At 31.5% G+C, this 19,701-nt stretch overlaps 2 protein-coding genes across 2 annotated transcripts in view; one reads left to right on the top strand and one right to left on the bottom strand.

The window, feature by feature from the left end:
* The window catches only part of LOC146538107 (tachykinin-like peptides receptor 86C), a 30,241-nt gene extending 17,264 nt beyond the window's left edge, over nucleotides 1-12,977 (bottom strand). The window contains exons 1-5 of the mRNA XM_085187164.1: nucleotides 12,810-12,977; nucleotides 10,859-11,266; nucleotides 6,758-6,959; nucleotides 4,821-4,932; nucleotides 1,965-2,066 (exon numbers count right to left, since the gene is read on the bottom strand). Coding sequence (XP_085043290.1) covers nucleotides 1,965-2,066; nucleotides 4,821-4,932; nucleotides 6,758-6,959; nucleotides 10,859-10,951 — 509 coding nt within the window. The 5' untranslated portion in view covers nucleotides 10,952-11,266; nucleotides 12,810-12,977. The remainder of the gene's footprint in view (nucleotides 1-1,964; nucleotides 2,067-4,820; nucleotides 4,933-6,757; nucleotides 6,960-10,858; nucleotides 11,267-12,809) is intronic.
* Nucleotides 12,978-13,553: 576 nt separating this feature from the next.
* LOC146538106 (uncharacterized) lies at nucleotides 13,554-16,157 on the top strand. The gene is made up of 4 exons (XM_085186805.1): nucleotides 13,554-13,642; nucleotides 13,713-14,481; nucleotides 14,743-14,895; nucleotides 15,966-16,157. Exons 1-4 carry the CDS (start codon nucleotides 13,554-13,556, stop codon nucleotides 16,074-16,076), a joined length of 1,122 nt encoding a protein of 373 aa, XP_085042931.1. The 3' UTR covers nucleotides 16,077-16,157.
* The last annotated feature ends 3,544 nt before the right edge of the window (nucleotides 16,158-19,701 follow it).

The raw sequence follows: 19,701 nt of genomic DNA, 5'->3' as shown, positions 1-19,701 counted from the left end.
ATGGCACGCAATGGTACGAGACCTGTAATTTGCTTTACTTTTACCAATTACCTCTTTTTATGTAAATATGTGTGTCTTCTTTTCTATTTTCTCTTACTTTTTTCTTTATAATGGATAAAATTGTAGAATAATGAAGGATGAAATTGGAGTAATATAGTTCTCTGCTTTTTCGAAACAACAAGTGAAGTAATAAGTGAATATTTATTTATTGCCACGAAAATTAAGTGATGCTCACTGGGCATAACCCCCACCAGGTGTACTGATGATCTTGTCAAGATCACTGGAAGCCTCTGGTTTCGGAAGGAGTAAGTTCGCCTTGGGATGTAGATGCTAATTATTATTTTTTAAGGTAGAGAAGACATATGGGATATATGTCTTTTACTTAATAATGAGTTCATTCACAACATTTACACAAATTTCTTTGGGAAATTAATGTAACTGGAACAAATTAGTTTTACTAGAAAGTTTAATATTAAAGTTTCAATTCTGCAAAAAGCTACTCATCGCCGCTTTGTAGACAAAGAACAATTAGTGGAACTTCAAACATTGCTTGTTTGAATGAAATTTTACGACAAAACAATTAAATAGAGAAATTTATATTTATTAGTTTATGGTTTTAAATTTATCAAAAACAAAACAATAAAGGCAAATTAACACAATTTGATTTGAATTCTTGCATTGATTTTATTAAAAGAAACAAACAACATTGACAACAAAACACCCACAATCAAAAATTATATAATCTAAATGTAAATTTTTCTAAAAGGTAATATTTTTTGTTTGTGTAAGATCTCAATTAACTTACTATATTTTAGAATGATATATAATACATAAAATATACAAATATCTATTTACCAGCGCCCTGGGCGCCCTTGGTTTTCGGTGGACCCCTAAATGCAATTTAATAACAACCATCGATTCAAAAGGCTTATAAAAGTCTTTTTCATTAAATATACATATAAAAATAAACAGATTTTAAATTTACTATATTTAAAATTAAATTAGTGGGGAACGGAATGTCATAACACTAAGTTCCCTTTTACTTTAAGAATATTTAAGATTCTTCAGCCATTTTTAAAGGCCTATATATTGAGCCTTCCTGAGCTTGCGTGATCGTTACGGGTAAAGAGTTTCACAATCGAACGGATTTAACGGGAATGGCATTTGTGACATTCTTCAGAAATACCTTTCCTGACTGCAATGCACAAAGAGATATAAGCTCAAAGGGTTCTTCAAAGTCGCTTTTAATCGGATGATAGAGAGAGAGAGAGATATTCTTCTTTTTCAAGCGATTGCTTTTAATTTCATTTTATATATTTTCATTCGTCATTTTAATGGTGAAAGTAAAGGTTGATATTATACTTATTTACTTTTTTCCCGCATCCATCGAATCCTCGTGAACATCGACACAAAATAAAATAAATAAATAAAATCTGCCGTTCCGTTCAACACTTTCCGCCGAAATATTAAGGCAGTGGCAAAACTCAACGCCGCCCATTGCCTTATTACCAGAGCAAAGAAATAAAGATATTAAATATTTAATTCCTCAAGTGGGAATTGAACTCACAACCATAGCATTTACAGTCGCATGTGCTCACGACGTCAGTCAGTAGTCAGTCAGTAGTCTTGGGATCCGTGACGTAGCGGATAAGCTCCAAGTGCGTCGCCTGAGATGGTTTGGCCACGTTACGCGCCGGCCTAAGAACTATGTCGGATGCAAGTGCCTTGCTATATCAGTTTCTGGAGTGAGACCTCCTAGACGCCCAAGGAAGCACTGAGTGGATGCCGTAATGCAGGACATTAGAGCCAATGGTCTAACCACCGAGGACGCAAAAGACCGTGCAAAGTGGAGTAGGTTAAGTAGGAAGGCTAAGCTCCTGGCTAGGATTAATGCCAGGAGGAAGAAGAAGTGCTCACGACGGCATCATTCATGTATGAAGAGAATATAAATTACACTAACTAACCTGTCAAATGATATCCCAGTAAGCGTAAAGACGCTCGCCGCTACCGTCACGTTGGCAATGAAGTTACTGAGCTTGCAGTAGCGCACTCCGAACACCCAGTCACTGGAAATTCAATAATTTATGAATATTTATTTTATTTAACAACATTTAAATTAAAGATACTAGTGTTATTCATTCACCGTAAAGCTATGCTTCTAACTAAATTGTGTAAAAATAAAAGTAAAATGCGTAATTTCTTATTTTGAGCCAGATGAGTGAAGGCGAGTGTTAAAGTTTTGTAAAGGGGCCCTTGAAGCCTATTCTAGGCATTGCTCCAAGCTCAGAAACATTAATATATCTTTAGATCTATATTAATACCATACAAATATATAAAACAGCAGTTTTACTCAGATAATTTAAATACACAAGATAACACTAGCAAAGTTTTTATTACAATATTAATTAAACACCACTCGAAACTTACTTATTAAAAGGTTTACTTATAGTCAATTTGAAGTTTTAATTGATTGATATCTGTTGGACACCAATTACAATTTTAAAAGTTTCAAGTACTTATATTTTTTTAGGCTCACTTATCCACTATATAAGGAGAAGACAGAACGGAGATCCTAGTGTTAAGACATTTCGTCCATTTTCAAGACTGTTTGTTTAGTAGCGAATTAATTCAATTCTAAGTATAAATATATTTTTATTTTCTAATAATCTTTCTTCATTTCACATATATCCTGTTTTATATAGTTATTAAAATAATATATTACATTTACAACGAAGTAATACTTATAAAATATATAATTAAATAAAAATTTATGAGGTAAATTAAGAATCCCAAACTATAATTAGAGAGATTAATAATTATAATTCATGTTCGTATATATAAATATAAAAAAAAAATGTTATGTATCTTAAGGATCTTAAATTTCTTATAATTTAAATTAATTGACAATTTAGTTTTCCATACATTAAAAGAAATTTGTTCAGATATTATTATACTAAATATTTTCCTCATTTTATACTCAATTAAGGTTAACACAGTTTTGTTTAAATCTATTCCTAATATTCCAATATTCAAATATCTTGCCATCTGGTGTTGATAGTGTTTGATCCCCGATGAAAGACATAGTTACAGTACAGCTTGCGGGTACTAGGGATACATACATTAACCACAAGCACGAATAATCCTAGTTCTCACGAGCGAAACTGATCCGAGGCAGGAAACGTACCTTTTAGTTGAAATTACAGTATGACACCTAAATGACAGTGACGAGAAGTTGGACTTAAATTTTACACTGTCAAAAGTTTCTATTTATTATATGGAAAACTAAACTGAAGTTACCGCCTAAAATGTTGCCAGTATTGTAGGTTCAAATTTGAGACTTTTGGGATGGGATTTGAACCCTTAACATATAATTTAAAAGAAGCAAATAACATTAATAAATATATAACATAATAAACTTACTATCATATATTTTAATATTTTTAATCTAGATCGAGTAATGAATTTGTATAAGGAGTCATAAAATTTTGTTTTTATGAAATGTCAACCCTTGGGTAGCGGAGATAAGACCGCTGTTTTTACCATAGTAATAATGTAAATATTATTGTAAGCTGTTCAAAATAGAGTTATAGAATGATAAAAAAAAAATTACAATAATGATATATTTTTTAAATACGATGTTTCTCCGATCCGATCAATATAAATGAATTGTTATTAAAAATATTATAAATATTGATTTATAATATTTTTAATAAATTCGTTATTGAACGAAACATGACACAGAGACCTCACTCTCCTCGAAACTCACTCGAAAACTCTTCACTAGAATTCGATTCACTCGGAAAAAATAAATATTACTTTTTTTCATTTCCTCGCTTTGGTGTCAAGGCGTAGTGTTGAGTTCCGTCATTCAACACGCAATGCTTTCAAAAATTTGTCTCTATAATTGTCATTTAAGTAATGCCTATTTGTAAAAAAAACCTTGTGTCTAAATTTTCTTATATTAATTCCTAATTCAAGCCAACTTATTTTAAAAACAAGCTTAAACGGTACTTTTTGACCTTATTCAAAAGTTTAAGATGAAACCTTCATGTATTTTAAATTACGTTAAGAAATAACGCCAGTACGAATTCCTATCCATATTTAAAGTTAACAAGTTGAGAGCGAGAAAGGTCGTATTTAATTTATATTATACGAGTGTCAAAATAGACGGAGATTGGATACCTGAAATTTTCTCTTAATATTGCTTAAATTTTACATTTTATTAATGTATATATTTATATTCTCCTAAATATATTAGATAAGATAGGCTTTTGAAAGTTTTGCCTTTTGCTTGCCTATGAAATATTTGCTTTTTGAAACACGCAGAAAGAAATCAGTGATAAATAATTCTTAATACTAAACATATTCTTGATATTAAACTTGATATTCTTAATAAGAATGAAGAAATGAAAATATACATTTAAATAAATATTTGATTCCCTAAGTACGTAGAGTTACATACTTGTGCATTTTCAATTTCATACAAAATGCAACAGAATCGATGCAAAAATGCTTGTATCTTTCGATTGCGTTTACTTCGAAGCTTGATATTTTCTATGCTTCGAGGGACCACAAATTTAAATATTTGATATTAATTTCAACGATTACGAGATAAATGGTCTCAACAGACAGACAGACGGACAACAAAGTAACTCTGTATTCTATCGGTCCTATTTTTACCTTTTTAGGTACCGTACCCAAACATTAGTTAAGGATTACCAACCGAAATGCTCATAACCGAAAACTTTCTGTTTATGGGTCGGACACGTCAAAAGGTCCTTTCTACACTAACTTAATTAAGTAAGCTTCAGCGAACTTACCTGTGCAGCATATATATGAAGTTGAAGAGGCAATTGAGGGACGCCATCATCAAGTCGGCGAACGACAGGTTGACGAGAAAGTAATTTGTCACCGTTCTCATTCGTCTGTGCGCTGTAATCATGTGTAGAAGTTAGTAACATATAAAAGGTATGATAGCTCAACCTTGAAAAAAAAACGCCAAAAAATATATTTTCTAATGTACTATTCAGACCGTCCAGACATTTTGTCAAACGTCCTATTTATTTTAATTAGGAAAGTAATTTAGGGAAGGTTATAATATAACTAATTTATTTTCTCCGTACGCCCTTTACGTCCTTTGAAAATTAGGTCGACGTGACTCGGTCGTTAGTATTTTCATATGAGATGATCTCTAAGCAATTATAGGTTATTATCTAAATACTAGATTATTAATCTAAATCCAGTCTGACTTTAATTTTAATTATTTAATCTAATATTAATTGTTTAAAACTTCTTGAGAGATAGAATGATAAGTATAAATATGTAGTCCTCTGTTTTCTTTTGAGGTAAAAAAGATTTAAAAAATTACAAGAATAAAACGAATCGGAAAGAAATATAGATGAAAAGATCGCACATCCGAAGCATTCATCTTTCTTTCATTCTTCTATTATAATAAATCTAACGTTTCTCTGCCGTCTGACAGCTTCAGTGTCCATATTGCGTAATTTTCAGCCATAACCGGCAGCAATGCGTATCTTCCGCCTCTACTAGACATACTTCCCAGTTACCATTTCATTCAATTAAATATAAAATAAATTAGATGCAACATTTATTACAAAATAAAGATAAGCTTTTCAATTGGCATCGTAATATATAGGGGCTTATTGTATCATTGTATTCATTATTACTTGCATATTCCTGACAGTAAATTTATATTTTATGAGTATATTTGTCAGAATTGTCGTGCAAGTTATCTATACGATTCTATGCGACACTCATTCAACCGCCATACTTATTTGTTAACCATCATTAAAATGACATGGGTATTAGACCCAGATCTCGTATTTTTTTAGTGGTAAACGGATAATGGAATGTAAGAATACTAGGTTCCCTCTGCCTACCCTGCTGTGTACGGGATTCAGCGTGAAGCAAATTTTTGCGTGAAAAGACATTGCGTCTAAATAAAACCGTTAATCTGAAACAAAATTAAATGTGGTGCTCTTAAATATTGTGACTTAATAAATAATTTTAGAATGTAAAATAAATATAAAGAAACAATACCATATATGTACATATAAATATAATATAAATAGAAAGTAAATCAAATTTAACTTGCAAAACACACACCAACTAAAATCTTGTAAAATAGACAGTTTTAATATTTTTAGTATTCATGTATTTGAAAGAATCCACTCTCAATGTCTAAAGAAATATTCAACTACAAAGGCTTCATTAAATAAATTGTAAAAACATAATGCGTAGTATTGAAAATATTTTTGTATATTTTGGTTTCTGTATTTTTCGCTGAAATTTATACAAGAGTTAATTAATTAATTAAATGATGCGATCCAAAAATATACTATAACAAGATCCAAAAAACCATCAGCTTTTATTAAAATTTTCATAACGTACTTGAAATTAACGTGAATATTGAAACTTTGATAGAATAAACACTATTGTAAAATTATATATCGTTTCAACAACAACAATGATTATAATATACAATTATTTAAGGGAAATCGTGGCGCAGGGGCACTAACATGCGACTGTAAACACGAAAGGTTGCCAATTCGAATCCCACTTAAGCAAACGGAAAATTGTCACTTAGCACGTAATGGCCCTAGAAACCGGCGAAAAGTGGACAACGGAAGTATCTTAACACTAGGTTCCAGGTTCCCTCTACCTAATCGGCTATATGCGGGAAACATCGATCAGATGTAGCTGATCAGGAATTTTCTTTTGTCATCGTTCTATTTACCTGTCACAATCCATATAACTATAGCGTTGCCTCCAATAGCAACTGTAAGCATGGCAGCGAACAGGCAGACCCAGGAGTTGTGTGCCCAGATTGGCATAATTGAGGATGAGGTTGATGATGACGGTGTAGGCCTCTTGGGAACTAGGAGAGTAGCCGCCCCGAGGAGGCTTCGATTGAAGTCCATCTCCCATGTGTATATGACCTAGGAAATAATATTTTGTTATTTATTTTTTAAGGTTAGCCGCGGCTTTTAGCTACTCAACACGCAATGCCCTCGCAATGAGGCGGAAAGTAGAGAACGGAGGTGCCTTTACTCTCTCTGCCTACCTACCTTATATCCCACACTTAGCACAAGTGTGGGATATAGCGTGAAGCTAAAAGAAGAAAAAAGACTATAAAACTGCCTTTTCTTGTTCAATTGTCATCAATCTCTATAGGGAAGATATCTTGCATATACTGTAGAGAAATATATTTTATTATGTATAATTATTTTAATTTCAACGTTTTAACGCTATTTGCTTGCGAGACCTATATAAGTATACAGGCTTGTACGAAATGTCAAGTAACTTAAAGCCGGCTCAACTTAGTCCTAAGACAACACACCCTAATTACTTTTAAAGAGAGACAGCGCAGACAATGTCCTATATACTCCGTTGAAAGGTTGAAACTTATATCTTTCACTCCCGATTATGAAAAGTACCAAATAAAAAAAGTGTGCAATAAGAGAGGTTGGGGTAGACCTTCGAAAACACCGTATTAAAGATACTGGAGGAAGTAAAAAGTACGAGGACCCCCCGGGAAGCATTTACGAAGAGGTTGATGACAAGACGAAGCGAAAGAGGTATGCATAGAGTAAAGACCGTGGCGCTCCTTTCTCTCTGACTACCCCGCTAAGCATAGAGCGTGAAGCTAGTATAGCATAGTACAGTACAGTTCGGTACGGTATGCAAAATGTAATAAAGCAGAATGTAATAAAATACTGAACGATTCAAAGAAATTCATGCTCCTAAGCTTTCATGGCATTTTACTATGCCCTTATATCTACCCTTGAGATCTGTTTAATAAATATTATTCATTAAGCCTAAAGAAGTAATCTCCAATGTGATATATTTCACCGTCCCGTGGCCCTTAAATTATATTTTTTTAACTTCATGCTGTAACCTGTATGTAGCAGGGTAGGTAGAGGGAGCCTAGTGTTAAGACACTCTGCTCCCTAATTTTGGAGGCATTGCGTGTTGACTGGCAGAACTTCTGTCTGTCCTTGGGATACGTCTTGAATATCAAAAGTGACTCTCGATTTTACTGTTAATTAAAATATATACGAAATTCTTTTAATTTGCTTAAACTAATTAGACGAATATAAACATTAATTATGAATTCTTTAGTAGCTACATTAAAAATTGATATTTATTTGATTCGTTGAAAAGTTGAGCGAGCTATTACAACTTTCCATTAAGTTGTGAATTAATCATCTTAAATTTATGATCTCGCCATTATAAAGCACTGGTAGAGCACCTGCCATTTATGGGTTCTATTCCTATAAAGGTGGGAATACCACCTGGTATCATATAAGGTGGTATAATGGGAATATATATTCCCAGTTCTTTTTTACTTCCATTATATTCCGTATATAGAAAGTAGGAACAGAGAATGTTCTAACTAATCTCTACTTTCTGCGTAATATTAGAGATAATATGTATATGGGAAACTCAAATCTGCGTTTTGCCTTGTTAACAGAGAGAGAAAATGATAATAAATCATATTTCCGAGTGAGAATCGAACCCACAATCGTCGTCGTCCACAGTCACATGCTATGCTGCTGCAAAGACGGCCTCATCGTAAAATTGAACAGCTTTACCATATTGATATTTTAGTTGGCGAAGTTCCAATGAAAAACATTCATATGTTTGGTATTTTTCCCTTCATAAAACTATTTATCTTCTAAGCACCTACATATATATTATGTTTATGTCGGTGTTTCTAGTAGATATGTTTATTGAATGATATGAGATTTTTTTTGTTTATGATATCAAAGGAATAAAGCGATCTTATAATGGTTCCTTTTATCTCAAAAGATACGTAACCGTAAAAATGAATTCAAAATTTTGGCACAATCTACAAATACCTAAATAGATGTGAATATTTAAACACAATATAACAAAAAGTCTACTGTGGTACGGCGGTAAGTGCAGTTTGATAGTAAATGAGATGGTTATGGGTTCGATTGTCTTGGTAGGTTATTTTCATTTTCCCACCCACTAATTTGTAAAGAAAGCGGATATCGTGACGATATCATGTGTTATTTAAGTACAAAATGTTATTTCTCTTCCTACATGATGGAACGTGAAATAGGTGAGCACATCTATCCAGCACTCTCGAACGTCTCGAAAGTTTTTAGGTATTAATAGTTAGTTTATTATAGGAGCAACAAGTACTAACAAGCAATAAAACCAATTAGTTAGTAAAATACTTTAAAAGTTATGCATTTTAAATTTAATTTTGAAATTGTTATTAATTTAATTGTCGATTACAATGCTAGTTTTTTTTCAACTTGAGCTTTTTCAGCTTGTTTGAGCTGTATCTCGCATATAGCAAGGAAGGCAGATAGTGGTTAATACTGTTAAGACACTCCGTTCCCAACTTTCCGCCGAACTTTTGAAGCATTGCGTGTTGAGTAGTGGAACTGAATGATGCGTTTGTGTTGTGAATAAATAATAATTCATGTCCCCGAGTGGTAATGGAACCTACAATTGTAGTGTTACTGTCACGCTTGCTTGCCTTTATTATTAAAGTTTATACGCATAAATAAATTCAGCATTTTAAAATATACGAATGTACATCAATAGCAGTAAATACGTTGTTATAAAAAATTTAATAATAATTAAGTAGCTTTATATAATATCTGTTGAAATATATATTTCATTTTACCTTTAGCTGTTTTGTAGACCATATAATCATTTGTTACTGTAAATGTGTTACAATCGGGCCTATTATTACTTTTAATATAAAACCTATACCTACATAAGGTATCGTGGCCTAAAATACTATTAAGAAAAATGTCGACGTCCTTACAAACCACATTTGACCCTTACTTCGTCCACTAGATAAGAAAATATGAAGTGTAATTTGTAGTATATTTTTTGTTATAATCTTGACCAAGCGACCAATAATTTACCAGTTTTATAGCGCTTACGAAAAATTGTTTTCTTTTGGTATTATATTAATAATAATAAATAATATAGCTAATACGATCCAGCTTTAACAATATATTTGGTTGTATGTTATTTTCGTAGATTTACTAAGAAGTTTTACTAAGGAATGAACATGGTCGACGGTTAACCTGAATGTTTATCAAAGATAGGAACGCACAGAAAATAATCTTCGAAAAGGGTTCTTCTAGTCTTAATTTGAAAGACTTAATTGGCTGAATGAAGACCCTACCAGCCCTAATGAATACAAACCATATAGTCAACTTTACTGATAGACCGATAAATGTTCACTTTTCTAAAGGAGAAACAAGACATGAACAATTAAAATCTGTAGCGTATATTAACGCTTTAAAAAATACAGTTTCTAGGTGTAAATCATATTTTTAATTTTATAATATCTAAGATTAAACGTAAGCTACGCCCACTCAAATAAAACGACCTTTCTCATGTCAAATAGCGAACGAATCTCAGACATATTAACTTCAATTGTTCTCAACTTTGTAAAAGTGAGTATTTACACAGACAGAATCGACTGCCTAAGATGCTCCTCAAAACAGATTTAAAAGTGACTTTGAGACTAATATAAAGGTATCCTAACTAAAAAAAAATTCTGAATGATGGTCGACTCGATATCCATTCAGGGAAATTAAAATTATGTTTAAATTATTTTTATTACCCCATTTTCCTAATAAAAATTGCAATATTAAGTTCCTCTACTCATAAGAATTAGGTGGAACAGTGCCTTAACATTAGGTTCCTTCTGTCTACCCTGCTGTATGCGCTATACGTGCTAAAAAAAATAAAATTTTATGTATGTATCATGCAAATATTTATGACTACTAATACAAATCGTTGTATGACCCCTTTTTGATGATATGAATAGATATATTACCTCAACGTCTTCCATGTCTGTAGAATTTTTGTAGTTATTTGTGGCATAAAAATGTTCCCTCCACTGGCTTATATTAAACATATTATCGTCCATTTTACACGTGTGTCCTTATAAGCCTCATTTTTATTATTTGCACAACTCCTTACACAGAATTAATTAGAATTTATCTACACATTTCACAGGAAATGTTCTTTCATGTTGTTTACAAAATGTCAACAAATAATCTTTGATGTACTTTTTTTATTTAATACGACGGATTTCATACGACGTTTTTATAGCTATTTTTGTATAATTTGACAAACATACGTCAATAAAAAAAATGTAGTCAATATTTTTATAAATTCACTTTGTCCCGAACTAACATAACTATTATCCCCTCGATACACTTCCTTGGTACGTCTGTGGTACCTGAAACAAAGCAAATAACGTAAATATTTTAAACAGTTAGTAAAGCTTATAATCTTATGTTTAAAATCTTAAAAAATCTGTCAAATAAATAGTCTGTAGTTGTTGTAGAAAACCTTAAATTAAAAACTGGTCAACCATCCCCAGTCTCCCCTAATAGGTATATAAGCGTAAGCGTATTCCTGATTCAATTTGTACAAGCACCGCACATAAGTCGCTAAAAGTGCTTGAAAATTTTAACCCTAATATAAGTAATATTGTAACAACAATTTTATTATGTATAAAAGCTAAAGTCGCAAGTAACGTAGCAGCTGACACACTGCCCTAAAAGAAAAATTGACAAAATAGAAGATATTTCGACGATTTTCCCATTACAAATACCTCACCAAGGGTTACTCGATCTTGTAGTTGGAAACCAATTACTAGTTTTTAGGTCGACCTCATGTTACAGCAGTTACTTTTGGGGAACTACAAAACTAAATACAGTGTTTTGCTGATAAACGACACTTGAGGAAAGAGCTAAAGAGAACTTAAAGAACCAAAAAACGATTGTGTTTTATCGTTTATTTATACTTCTATAGATACTAATAATATAAAGACGTTTATTTAGAGGCACATTGCAACTTAAGAGCAACTAAACTGGTTCAAATAATTGAGTGAAATACTAAATTATTATATATATTATACGAACAGGTCGATAAATCAGCACTTGTCGCTGCACCACGAAGACCTTAACTTTTAAATTAAATAACAAAATAAATAATAAATAAACATTTAGTTCAGCTGACGTCTCTTAACTATATTACTATCTGAACTTCCCACCTGTCCAGCGTAATCACGTTTCAGGGAACCTGGTAAGGCATTACTATGCAAATTTTCAATTTGATACGGATGCGCTAAAAGGAACTTTGCCTTGTAATTTTAGTAGCTGAACTTTAATCAAAACATAGCAAAGGAAAGCTATTTTCAGTTAATTACACATTTCTTCAGTTTAATATGAGTACTATTTTTGCAATGTTTTTTCTCAATGTTGGTTTTAAATTTTTATAATATATTTTAACAAGAAATATATGTGGATTATTATAGTATATAGATTAAAGCGAACATTAAATATTGTAAGTTATTATGTTTACAGGCCAGTCGTGGCGCAGAGGTTCAAGTGTGACTGCAGACTGATTGTGGGTTTGATTCCCACTCAAGAAAAATTAAATATTTATTTAATTTTTCTTTAAATTAAATAATTATTCCTATAGGTCGAAAAAAGCAACAGTAAATCAATAATAAAAAAAATATATTACCTTATAATTTTACACATCCATTTTTGTTTGTCTATTCATTCTAGTGCATTTTTAATAGACTAATAACAATGCGATAGAAAAGTTTACAATTACCTCTATGTAAAATAAGAATAGTTAGTACTAGTATATAATTTTCTGTAACATTTCAAGTAAATCCTAGAAATATTCAAGAAAATAAATACATATTCAATTGTCATATACTGTTAAATAGCATTAAAACTATCAAAAACTATGAATATTAAACTTACCATAAAATAATTTCCCAATAAATCAGAACTTTAAAATGTACACAAAAACACAACAAAGTTTAAAATTTCAAATACGCAGTTATTAAAAAAAAAACACTAAAACTTTTATTACGATACTCGCGCACTTAACGATATTAGCGGGTTAACTTCCGTTAGGACCGTCGTCTCTGAGCTTATCGCAGTAACTGGCTTTTTGGGGTGCGTTGCCGCGAGCGAGTGAGAAAACAAGGGTGGGTTTGCACTTCAGTATATATTAAATACCCTTATAAACTTGAGATTTAAATTTCATTACATTTTTGCAGTTAATGAAAAAATATTTAAAATTTCGTATAAAAATTGTAATTTTAACGGAGCTTATTTTTATATGAAAATTTAACTATTTTATTATTCTGTGAATGTGTGATAACATCATAAGTGCCTGTCTGTTATTTCAATAACCGCGTTTTAGTGCGTGTTTTTAATACTAGCGGCCAACTCGCGGCTTCTCCCGCATACTATCTATAATTCTTTTATAAGGCTGCTGACTTTAATTTTACACTTTCTCGAAAAGTATATATTATAAATAAATTTCTTTGTTTCTGATCAAAAATTTCGATCGATCAACAATGCAATGGATAGTTGATCAAACTCTTTAGTTTGGTCTCTTTGGTTGCCAAGAGACAAAAAAATTATTTGACATAATATCAAATTAATTTCAATATAAACTAAATATCATTAAAAAATCAATTTCTAAATTCTAGTAAGATGCCTAGTTCAAGAAGAAGACGATTCTCAGTGCAAAATAAAAATAGAAATCAAGGGGTAAACACGCAACAAAATGAAATACAAGTTGGGTAAGTTTTGCACATTTTACCAATCTTATCTCTATTTTACTATTTAGTTAACTTTATCTCACTATGACAGAGTTGACTTGGAAGAGATTAATTTGGCAGAAAACATAAATAGAGTCAAATACAAAGGTAAAATACATCCAAGTGTATCAAAAAATATGTCAACGCTACAAATATTGAGTGAAAGCAAAAGCATTGCATCTACAACAGCTCAAATAAACACCATAAGTACTTCAGATAAAGAAATCACAGCTAGCTCCAGTAATATTAATCTATATACAATTATGAATGACCAAAATGCCGGATTTGGTAACGAATTAGAAATTGAATATAAAACTAACCAAAAAGAGCATTGTCGGAGGGAGAGAACACTACATCGTGACAAATACTTACACCGAGCAGTAGTCAGAAGTCCTAAACGTAAAGTATCATATATGAGCAAAGAAGTTAAAAGGAAATCCATCGGCATTACTGTTGAAATGACTGATCCAAGAGAAACTCTATACAATGTTGATTCTAATTTAGAAGTTATAAAAAAAGTAATAGAAGTGGGTGAAAACACTGATCGAGAAGAAGAAGAAATTAGAAGTCATTCTTTGGGGAGCATGTGCCGTATATGTCACAGTGGCGATGCTATTTCAGATGGGGGAAATCTCATATCGGCATGCTCGTGTCGAGGGACCATTGGTAGAGTGCATGTAAAATGTTTGGAAAGGTGGCTTACTGAATCGGGGAAATCGAGATGTGAGTTGTGTGGGACAAAGTATGTTACCAAACGGGTTCATCGGTTTGGTATTTTCAAAGCTTTCATCATGTGGATACTTAGTCATAATTCTAAAAATGTAAGTGTATTATATATAAAATTTCACTAATCATTTTTAATTTGCAAAAGAATATTAAATATATAAGAATTTAATAAATATTAATATAGTAAACAATCAATAGCCAGTATTAAGTGAATTTGTGGATAGACAGTTCAAACTTTAATATTAAAGTACAAATAAAGTATTGGTAAAGAAATCTTAAGTTATATTATTCTATGTATGTATTTATATATTTTAATATGGGTCTGAGTTTTTAATTGTATTTTTTTTTACTTTCAGATGATAGTCGATGTTTTCGGCATATTGATAATGACGCCTATAGCAGTTGTTGGGGCAAGTTTGACAGAGCGCACCTTTGCTAGACTTGTTGCCCAAGATCACGAAACGCCGTGGCCTCTGGCTTCAACTTTTGTACTAGCTTGTATGACTCTCGTAAGTATAGGAAGTTAATAAATTTTAGTTTAGTTCAGTTTTACGATGAAGGCATTTTCATTTTATCATATCACATTTTACAATAGACACTTTTTGTCCCTAGCTTGTACTGTCCCATTGTTAGGCAAAGTCCTCTCTGCACTTCTTCCACTCTGGTCTATTTCGCGCTATTGAGTACCAGTCAGGTTTGTAATGATCCAGCTCGTCTCGAGCCCATCTCCGTTTTGGTCTATCAATTATCCTTTTAGCGTTCACAATAGACACTGATAGCATAATATTCTTTGATGTATTTATATTATTTTCTTTAGTATAGCTTCTATTTTCATTTATGAAGTGAAAATAATGATTTAATAATTGTTTTAACCTCGCAATCAATAAACAGAGTTAATTTTTGCTGAACAGAAGTAGCGAAAAATTTAAGTTATAATAATAATAACAATATACAATTTTGGTGTTGTGTGGTGGTTCATGGTTCTTCAGTAATTTGGTCTTAGCACAAAGATACATGAGGTGTACCACAATCACCTACAGTGATGTTTCATATTTGAAATTTGTACTGGGACTAGACATCTTTGTGTAATCAATATGTCAGAGCTTTGCTTGGCATTATGTTTGGTAAATCTGCTAGAATTTACTTTAAATTACTGACTCAATTTCATAAATGTACTAATATTTAGTGTATGTTATTTAACCATTACAAATGACCCAACCCGACCTTATAATTTTGAATGTATAAATTAAAACAGGAGAGTATGTCATAATCGGCTGTTCATATCCATTTTTATAGTAAAAAAAACACAACACATTTTATGTGGCATGTAAAATCCTCGGGAAAAGGATTTTTCAAAATTTTTATGAAAACTGGACTAAGTTCACGCAAAACAAGTCGCGAGTGACCTAGTGGTCAATAGCTACAACTGCAATATTATCATTATAGTCACTCTATCTAATTCCACTATCTAATAAAATTTAGAATAGAATTAGTTTTTCTTCAATATATTGTCAAACGGCCGTCTTAAGGCAGTTAGAACACCTGTATAAATGTACACATATAAATATTTTTATTGCAGGTATGCTACTACTGCTGGATTGTATCGGCGCTCACTCGTCACGCACTCGGTTGGTGGATCTGGTACAGATCACATTATGAAGTAAGGCTGCAGTTGCCAGAGCAGGAGTAAATAATAACATGATAAAGCGATAAAAATAGTAAAACTTATATCTTTCATTCGTTGCTATTAAATTTCTTAAACATCTTGAAACTTATTTCTATACATTAATCAATTTTGAGGAAGTCTTTAAAAGATGGCAATTATACAATCAAAATCACAGATCGACATGGGTAACTGAAATATAAATCCATTTATGATTGCCTCGTTAATACTTCCTTATCTTACTGTCTTCATTTAGTATAGTGAAAATGGAGATTGATTTACATTTGTTTATTTAGTTTCTCATACGAAAATACAAAATTACGAAAAAATATACAGGTTACTAAAAATACATAATGCTTGAAGCAAAATTAATATTTAGATTAAAAAATTCCTTCAGAGAAACAATTTTAAAACTATTACATCAAAACTAGAACAAAGGCTGTAAGGTAAATTTATAATGCCTGTGTTAGCTGCCAATGCATCGTCGCTTGTCAAACATAGGCTATATACCTATGTACATACAACCTACGGTTACCGTGTTGACGTTAGCCTTCTCTACATTGTGGTTTTTCATAAAGCCGTACTTTTTTTTATTTGTATAAACTTAATTTTATTACTATGATATAATTTAATTAAAAAACGATTTATAATCAAAGTAATAACTGGCTAAACCGGGGTAAGATTTCGTTGTCATCCTTATACTAAAAATAACTTTAGTAAGCTAACAAATACTTTACTATATAATCGTTTCATCATTATTCGAATATAATATATAAGATTTTTTTTAAATAAAATATATAAAGTTACATTATCTCTAGTAACGACAGAAAATAAATAACCTAAGGATATTTTTTATTATACATACAAAATTAAAAATAACATTCTGAAAGATGTTTTAGGGAAGTTGTTTGTTGTTAAGGTAAATAGCAAATTATCAAGCCATAAATTATTTGTCGGAAGAAATAGGGTTTCGGTGAAATTAGCGAAATTCAATATTGAGTCTAGATTTCGACAAACAAATATGTTTTCAAAGAGGGCTGATGGCATTCTGGCTTGTTTTCTATTAGTGTTTTGATAACCTATATTATTATTATTATCTTAGCTTCCTGGTGTATTCTTCATAAATCAGGTTAGGCAGAGGGAACTTGGGAACCTAGTGTTAAGATACGTCCTTTCCTCATTTTCTAATGAATTCTAGAGGCATTGCGTGTTGAGTGGCAGAATAAAGAAATGTATATAATAAATATTTAATTTACTCGAGTGGGAATCGACTTCACAACTTCTCGCGTTTACGGTTGACCCGCTCCTGCCACTACGCCACGACCTCTGTACATGTATTACGTTTATTTTTATTTTTTAAGAAAATTCGTCAGGACTTAAGGTAATAAAATGCTTATTTGTATTGTACATCATTTATTTTTATTTCAAAAATATTTCGTTTCAAAGATTATATTTATCGACTTTATATAAATCTATACTAATATAATAAAGCGGAAGAGTTTGTTTGTTTGTTTGTTTGTTTGTTTGTTTGAACGCTAAGATCTCTGGATCTACTGGTCCGATTTTCATTGTTTTTGTTTTGTATGAAAGCTGCATTCTTCCGAAGTGCTATAGGCTATATAACATTACATTACACATATAACCTAATACATTTTAAAATACTTTCTAATTTGACATGCAATTTATTCTGCCATGTTAATAACAACCGTCGCGTCGCTACGCAACCGTTACCGCGACATTTTGATATTCATCCTTATGAACATAAATATAATAGTCGTAGAAATTATAGTTTGCTGTATAACATTCTAATAAATAATTAAGGAGATGTCACTGATTCGAAATGACCTAGCCTACGGGCGGCACAGTATGACCGACGCGAACGGGCAGATGACGTTGACGGTTTTATAAATTTTCATACATTTTCGAACTATTGTAAATGTTTATGTAATTATTTGCTGTTTATAATTAATTTAAACTACACTTTGGTTCTCTTCTTATTTTATTTGATATTGCCCGCTAAAATTATCCTACTTAATAGAGAGAAATGTTTAGTTATTTCATAGAGTCGATATCTATGTACGCACGCACGGAAAACTTTAGGTACTTTTTCTGATATTGAGAATACCTATCCTTTAGTTACTTTTAATCCTTTTGTTGGTTCATTTCAATAACTCAGATATTTTTTTCTAATAATGTGTATCTACTTATTATTCTTTTGATTATTTAAGCTTATATTTTCTTACTAATTCTATTGAAAATTGAAAATAATTTCATGAATATATTTAATAAATATTCTTATAGTTGAAGCAGGCGTAGCCGCGTCCGGGTCCACTAGTGTAATATAAACATTGATTGTCTTATGACTACAATGCACTACAATTAATTTTAATATTAATAATATTTTTTTGATTTATTTTTGATTCGAATAGCGATTCCTTAATGAATTTATCAATATATTTTTTGTCACCTTCACACACAGCAAACTAGACAGAGTAACCTAGTGTTAAGACACTCCGTTTCCCATTTTCCACCGAATTTCGGAGACATTGCATGTAGAGTGGAGGAACGCAACGCGGCGTATAGTGCTATAAATTTAAATAAATATTTCATTTCCTCGAGTGGGAATCGAACCTACAGCAAATCGCGTTTACTATCACACACTTGTGCCGCTGCTCCACGACTGGCCTCCTTATATACCTTCATTATACATATTAATTGTCATTGTCAACTCTAAAATAGAAATTTAGAGGTCTTATATTAAATCCTTCCGGGTATAAAACAAATGTACACCTATATAATACAAGTATATTTGCGCCCATTATTGACAATATAACATGTTCTGCTTACATATTGACAAACGTGCGAAAAGTTTGTATTATAATAGCGGAAATCGACAATGTCGAGTATATATTTGCCGATAAATCTATATATACATACTAGCGACCCGCCCGCGGCTTCGCCTGCGTGAACTACGTTATTAATAATTTCTGTCTCCATGAGTACCTACGTCCTATAAGCGACGTCCATGCAAAATTTGAGACTCCTAGCATTTGTAGTATCGAAGTTTCATATTAACTTTCAACCCCAAAAACAACCCCTTAGAACTCGAATATTACAAATCCCCGTCTTAGCGAGCACCTACGTCCTATAAATAACTCCTATGCAAAATTTAAGATTCCTAGCACATGTAGTTTCTGAGATTTCGTGATGAGAGAGTGACCTTTCGATTTTATATCTCTGGAGCCCTAGCCACCGATGGCTTGGATCCTTGTCCCGCCCTCGGAAGAGTGGTTTTTTATATTTTTAAATGTATCTTTTTTATAATAATTTATATTTAAAAATGTAAAATTGATTCACTAATTTAATAAAAGTATATTCTGAATAGATAAAGATAAAGATTTGCATATAATTTTATATCTTGCTATACTCAAATACGGTTTCACTCCCTAAAACATATTTATTATATCCAAAGGATAATATATTTTTAAATATTTTTCCAAAAAACAAATTCTATATCCTTTCTAATACCTCTAATAATTTGTGTACAAAGTTTTATGATTGTCATAGAGTGAGTTGAGTTTTGGCGTGAAAATGTAACAAAGAAACTTGCATTTCCATTTATAATATTAGTATGATATAAAAAAGACAAAAC

The sequence above is a fragment of the Heliconius melpomene genome, chromosome 6, assembly GCF_056956725.1.
Source record: "Heliconius melpomene rosina isolate 202511_hmr_F chromosome 6, ASM5695672v1, whole genome shotgun sequence".
NCBI lineage: Eukaryota > Metazoa > Arthropoda > Insecta > Lepidoptera > Nymphalidae > Heliconius > Heliconius melpomene.
Note: the sequence above shows the minus strand (reverse complement) of the source record. Positions and strands in the feature narration are given on the sequence as shown.